Consider the following 5,968-nt stretch of genomic DNA (forward strand, 5'->3'; position numbering starts at 1 on the left):
CTACTGTTGAATTTGTGTTTTTTCTATCACATTGTACTTCTTTTTGATGCCTTGTAAAAAAAAAGATGGGAGATGTATCATGCTGTGTATTACCGACCTGATGATGGCTAATATAAGCGATGACAATAAACATGGCAAGGCATTGCTGCTTCCTGTTTCATCGGTGACCATTTAATCTTTGATCAGCTTACCTGTGGCTGATACATCCGTCACCGAAATGCTAAGTTAATGTAATTTGGAATTACTAGAAATCAGGCGACAGAAGAACATAATAAAACTACTATTTCAGGTCCCTAAGGGTCATATAAAAATTTATAAAAGGAGCACATACCAGAACCTGGTAGACTTAGCAATATAATAAATAATAGTGCAACCCTTATGCTACCCGCTCAAGCGTCTTTCGGTATTCATTTTCCCTGAAGTTACTGAAAAATGGAATGGACTGCCTGCCCATATGGATGAGTGGACTTATGTAAATGCGCTTGAAAGTTTTCTTGATATATTCGTTGAAGGCCATTCGATAGTCTCTCCATGTTCAACGTTCCTTGTCATGCCACTTATTGAAGATCGTGATAATGTCACGTGGCCGTGAGATCGATGAAAATTGCAGTCGGCGTTTCTAAGATGAAACTCTTTATTTGACCGAACTTGTGGCCAGAAAACGGAAAGTCAGATTACAGCAATACACTGTACACTGATAGCGGCGAACAGAGCGTCGACCGTCGATGAACTGACAAGCGGTGAAGCGCGTCGGCATTTATACATGTGCCGACGAATGTTCCAGCGTTATCGCTGGTTGTCGCGCAAGTTCTAGAATGAGCTTGAGTGTTCGCGTCTTGCGCGCAATCTTAACAAAACGATCTACAATAATCGTGAAGCTTCTCGAACAATGAGGCGCGGTTTGCGCTGAGCGTTGCTGGCAGTCTTTGTGGGCGAAAATTGAATACAGCAAAAGTGATAATAAGAAACGCACGTGACAATATATTATTTTTGCATAATGTTTTCTTTAGGTTCTATGTTACTTGAATGTTCCATACATATGGAATGTTATTTGCTGTATTCCCTTCCTGTAATGACCTTCAAATAAGGTTTGAATGTATATTCAAAGAAATGAAACTTCATTGTTTTGCATAGGCATGCGCCTTGAAGGGACAAGGAGGCGTAAGTTCTCCTTCATAACTTGTAACCGCCATTCCTTAGAAAACAGTATGTGAAAGCTCGTATATATGAGGTGAAAAGATGAGCCCTTAGAACATTGAGCGTCAACGCTATAGCCCCACTTTTTATACCGGTGCTCTGCGTTAGAATACTGTCACAATGTAATGGCTAACATGCAGTGCCCTCGCGCGGCTCTGTTGCTTTGTGTGTTGTGGCGTCACGCCTGAGGGTGAAAGATGGGGACGCGGGAAAATAAAGAGTCAGTTTGTTTTGGGCTCTCGTATCGCTATGTCTTATTTTCGCTATCTAGTCTCCGGCTATCTCCCGGCCATCTGCGCATGTATCAACTGGCGACGAAGATAAAAAAGAATGTTCTCGTGAGTTCCTGCCGCTGCACCATCCGTCCAAATGCCAAATTTCGGCAATCTTGAGCCTTTCGAGGGAGGAGGCGATGACTGGCCCTGCTACGCGGACCGGCTGAAGGCATTCTTCACGGCGAATGACATCGCTGAAGACAAGCGAACAGCCGTCTTCATCAGCTGCTGCGGGCAGAAAACGTATGCGTTGCTTCGCAATTTGGTCAAGCCTGACCAGCCAAGTGACAAGACGTTGGACGAGATTCTGTTGGTGCTAGGAAACCACTACTGCCCGAAGCCTTCTGCTGTTGTGCAGCGGTTCCGTTTCAACTCGCGCGTTCGCGCTGAAGGAGAGTCCGTCAGCAACTTCATTGCAGCGCTGAAGAGCCTTTCCGAGCACTGCAACTTCGGCAAGAGCTGGAAAACATGCTCCGCGACCGCGTCGTGTGTGGCATCAACAACGCAGACGTCCAAACAAGATTGCTGAAAAAAGCGGACCTGACTTTCGAAGACGCAGTGCAGACCGCCCTAGCAATGGAAGCAGCAAAGAAGGATGCAGGGGAGATAGCGCAAGCTCACGCTAGCACCTTCTTTTCCACCCTCCGCGTCTCGGCAGCGCCGGTGGGCGTGTCCTGTTATCGCTGCGGGGATGCACACCTGGCGTCCGCTTGCCGGCATGTGAAGACCGTATGCAGTTACTGCCACAAACGCGGCCACTTGGCGAAAGTTTGCAATACGAAACGAAAAGACGAGCAATCACAGTGACGGGTCTCCCAGGCCGCGTTCGTTCGCGGGCCGAAGTTCACTGTCGGCGAGCAACCATCATCGCGTAAATACTGTCCAGGATGAAGCCTCCGCTACAGCTTCGCCCGCCGAAGTTTTCGACATGTGGTTAGTTGACTACACCAAGGCGCCTCCACCTTTTACCGTCAGTGTTGAAGTTTGCGGCAAGCCGCTACGCATGGAAGTGGACACGGGGGCGAGCGTCTCAGTCATTGCCAAGTCGCGTTTGCTACAGCTTCTACCTTCAATTCCGGTGCAGCCGTCTCAAGTATTTCTGCGAAGCTATTCCGGGGATTTAAAGAAGGTACAAGGCAAAGCTGATGTCCATGTAAAGTTTCATGGCAAGGAGGCTCACCTACCGATTTTTCTGGCCGGAAACGAATCACCCACTCTGCTCGGACGCAACTGGATGCAAGAATTGGGCATCGGCGTCTCCGACGTTGAAGTGAACATTCATGCACTTGCTGATGTGAAACACGTAGTGCAAGATTACACTGAAGTGTTTGAAGAAGGTTTGGGTACGTTCAAGGGTGCGACAGCTTCACTACATGTACCTTCAGATGCTCCACCACGGTTCCTCAAGCCACGCCCACTGCCGTATGCTTTGACGGACGAAGTCACGCAAGAAATTCAGCGATTAATAAGAGATTCCATCATTGTTCCGGTGAAGACAGCTAGGTGGGCTGCCCCAATTGTTCCCGTGACAAAAAGGGATGGGCGCATCAGAATCTGTGGGGACTTTGGTGTCACCATTAACCCAGTCGCGACGGTGGAACGCTACCCTATTCCAAGAATTGAGGACTTGTGGACTGTGCTGGCCGGAGGTGAGAAATTTACCAAGTTGGACTTGCGTGACGCATACCAGCAAGTCGTCCTGGATGAGGCCTCTAGAGAGTACGTCACGATTTCGACGCACATGGGGTTGTTTCAATACACCCGCTTACCTTTTGGGGTCTCATCTGCTCCAGCTATTTTTCAACGCGAGATGGAGAACTTGCTCAGGGGTCTGCCACATGTAGTGGTCTATTTTGACGACATTCTCATAACTGGTGCAAATGATGCCGAGCACTGTCGCAACCTCCGTGCGGTACTAGGCAAACTTCAAGAATCTGGCCTCAAGTTGAAACTCGAGAAGTGCCACTTCTTCATACCCCAAGTTGAGTATCTCGGGCACATTATCAGTAAGGAAGGCCTCTCTCCGAACATGGACAAGGTGTCTGCCATTCTGCACGCTCCTGTGCCACAAGATGTGAAGGAACTTCAAAGCTTCTTGGGACTCGTCAACTTCTATCGGCGTTTCTTGCCCAACCTTTCTGCAATTCTCCGTCCGTTGCACTTGCTTCTTGGTGATGGAAAGAAGTGGCAGTGGGGAAAGGACCAGCAAGATGCTTTCACTGCCTGCAAGCATCTGGTGACTTCAGCTCCAGTTCTTGTACATTTCCGCCCAGACAGGCCTGTATGTCTCAGCTGTGATGCATCACCTTACGGTATAGGCGCAGTTTTGGCGCACAAAGATGCTGATGGCCGAGAACGTCCAGTTGCTTTTGCTTCTAGAAGTTTATCAAAAGCAGAGCAAAACTATAGTCAACTTGACAAGGAAGCACTGGCCTTGGTGTTTGGCGTGGATCGGTTCCACCAGTACTTGTGGGGCATACCGTTTGAAGCACACACTGACCACAAGCCACTTCTTGAACTTCTGGGTGCCAACAAGCCTGTTCCTGTGCAGGCTTCGCCAAGAGTGGTCAGATGGGCCCTGAAGCTATCCGCGTACAATTACAAACTTGTCTACAAACCTGGCAAAGAGCTCGGGCATGCCGATGCGCCTAGTAGACTGCCGCTGCCCAACGATTGCACTGCATTTCCTCGCCCTGCTGAGATCTTCATGCTGGAGGAGGCATATCCACAACTCCTCTCACCAGCTGTTGTAGCGCGAGCCACAAGAGACGATCCGGTATTGAGCCATGTTGTCCTATCTGTGTTGAAAGGAGAAAGCCTCCCAGCGGGACCAGAGTGGAAACCCTTCAGTGCCAGAAGTGCGGAAATCAGTCTCCATGAAGGCTGTCTACTATGGGGATCAAGAGTCGTGATTCCGAAAAAATTGCTGGCCCAGGTACTTGGTGTGCTTCATGCCAGCCACCCGGGTATTGAGAAGAGCAAGATGATCGCCAGGAGCCATGTCTGGTGGCCAGGCATTGACAATGACATCGCAAACAGTGTGAAGAGCTGCGCTACGTGCCAGGCTCAACATAGAGCTGCCCAGCCAGTGCAGCAGACACCCTGGCCTTTTCCACAGCGACCCTGGTCTAGGCTTCACATTGATTTCGGGGGACCATTTCTAGGGCATACCTTCTTGGTTATAGTGGACGCCTTCTCGAAATGGATAGAAGTCTTCCCTGTGTCTTCCACATCAGCAGACGCTACCATTTCTGCCTTGAGAATGGCATTCGCCCAGCACGGCCTCCCTGACATCATAGTTTCGGACAATGGTCCTGCTTTTACCAGTGCACAGTACCTGGACTTCTTGACTCGAAATGGAATACGTCGCATGCTGGTACCGCCGTATCACCCTGCGTCCAACGGTGCCGCAGAGCGAGCAGTACAGACTGTCAAAAACAAACTCAAGAAATCTAGGTTGGGCAACTTCCAAACACAACTGTCCCGGTTCTTATTCCACTACAGGACTACACCTCACGAAGTAACGGGTCGGCCACCGTGCGAACTCCTCACAGGGAGAGCCTTCAAGACACCGTTGGATGTCTTGCGGCCAAGCCTGCAGACGTCGGTACTTGTAAGGCAACTTAAGCAGAAGTTGTATGCCGACAGAGGATCCCGGCCAGCTCCGTCATTGCAACCAGGAGACAGCGTGTATGCGCGAAACTTTCGACAGGGAGCACCATGGGTGCGGGCCAGTGTTGTCGACATCACCCCGCCGTCGGCCAGCGTCATTCTCGACGATAGGTCTATATGGCACCGACACGGTGACCACTTGCGTCTTGCCCAGACAGGGCCACCGGGTACATCTGAAACGGATGCACTTCACCGTGCTAGTGCTGCGGCCATACCACAATGGGAACAGCCTCCTCTCCGTGAATCAACTGTTCCGGACATGCCGGAACAAGAGGCTGTCGAGCCGTCTACAAGTTCGCCTGAGAGGGGCTGTGCCATAAACACTGACATTACTGCAAGCAACAGTGGTGTTCATGTGGGGAGTGACTCTTCCGTGGCTGCGCCTTGCACACCAGTGTTGCGACGCAGCAACAGGTCGAGGAAACCAGTGCTTAGGTACTCCCCGTAGTTGTTCTTCTTAAGAGGGGAGGAGTGTCACAATGTAATGGCTAACATGCAGTGCCCTCGCGCGGCTCTGTTGCTTTGTGTGTTGTGGCGTCACGCCTGAGGGTGAAAGATGGGGACGCGGGAAAATAAAGAGTCAGTTTGTTTTGGGCTCTCGTAGCGCTATGTCTTATTTTTGCTATCTAGTCTCCGGCTATCTCCCGGCCATCTGCGCATGTATCAAATACCTAGCCCTTTTTAGCATAGGATTTCATGTTCTAACTCTTATGCGCCTATAAAAGGAAATATCGACGGCAGGATGGGAATCGCCAATACCTGTTATATACTGTGCAGATTGAGTCAACGATGTAAGATCAAAATAGAATGCCTAAATGCAAGAA

At 49.9% G+C, this 5,968-nt stretch overlaps 1 protein-coding gene across 1 annotated transcript; it reads left to right on the top strand.

Annotated features, from left to right (window-relative positions):
* Positions 1-2,400: 2,400 nt before the first annotated feature.
* LOC119382241 (uncharacterized protein K02A2.6-like) lies at positions 2,401-5,592 on the top strand. The gene is made up of 2 exons (XM_037649953.1): positions 2,401-3,191; positions 3,852-5,592. The coding sequence occupies exons 1-2, from the start codon at positions 2,401-2,403 to the stop codon at positions 5,590-5,592; spliced, it is 2,532 nt and encodes an 843-aa protein (XP_037505881.1).
* Positions 5,593-5,968: the final 376 nt, after the last annotated feature.

Source organism: Rhipicephalus sanguineus, chromosome 2 (genome assembly GCF_013339695.2).
Source record: "Rhipicephalus sanguineus isolate Rsan-2018 chromosome 2, BIME_Rsan_1.4, whole genome shotgun sequence".
Classification (NCBI taxonomy): domain Eukaryota; kingdom Metazoa; phylum Arthropoda; class Arachnida; order Ixodida; family Ixodidae; genus Rhipicephalus; species Rhipicephalus sanguineus.

Bases quoted from the DNA above. Each gene is read 5' to 3' on its own strand.
- LOC119382241 (XM_037649953.1), top strand. From the start codon at position 2,401: ATGTGGTTAGTTGACTACACCAAGGCGCCTCCACCTTTTACCGTCAGT. The intron at 3,192-3,851 runs GTACGTCACGAT...TTTTGCTTCTAG, and splicing joins CTGGATGAGGCCTCTAGAGA to AAGTTTATCAAAAGCAGAGC.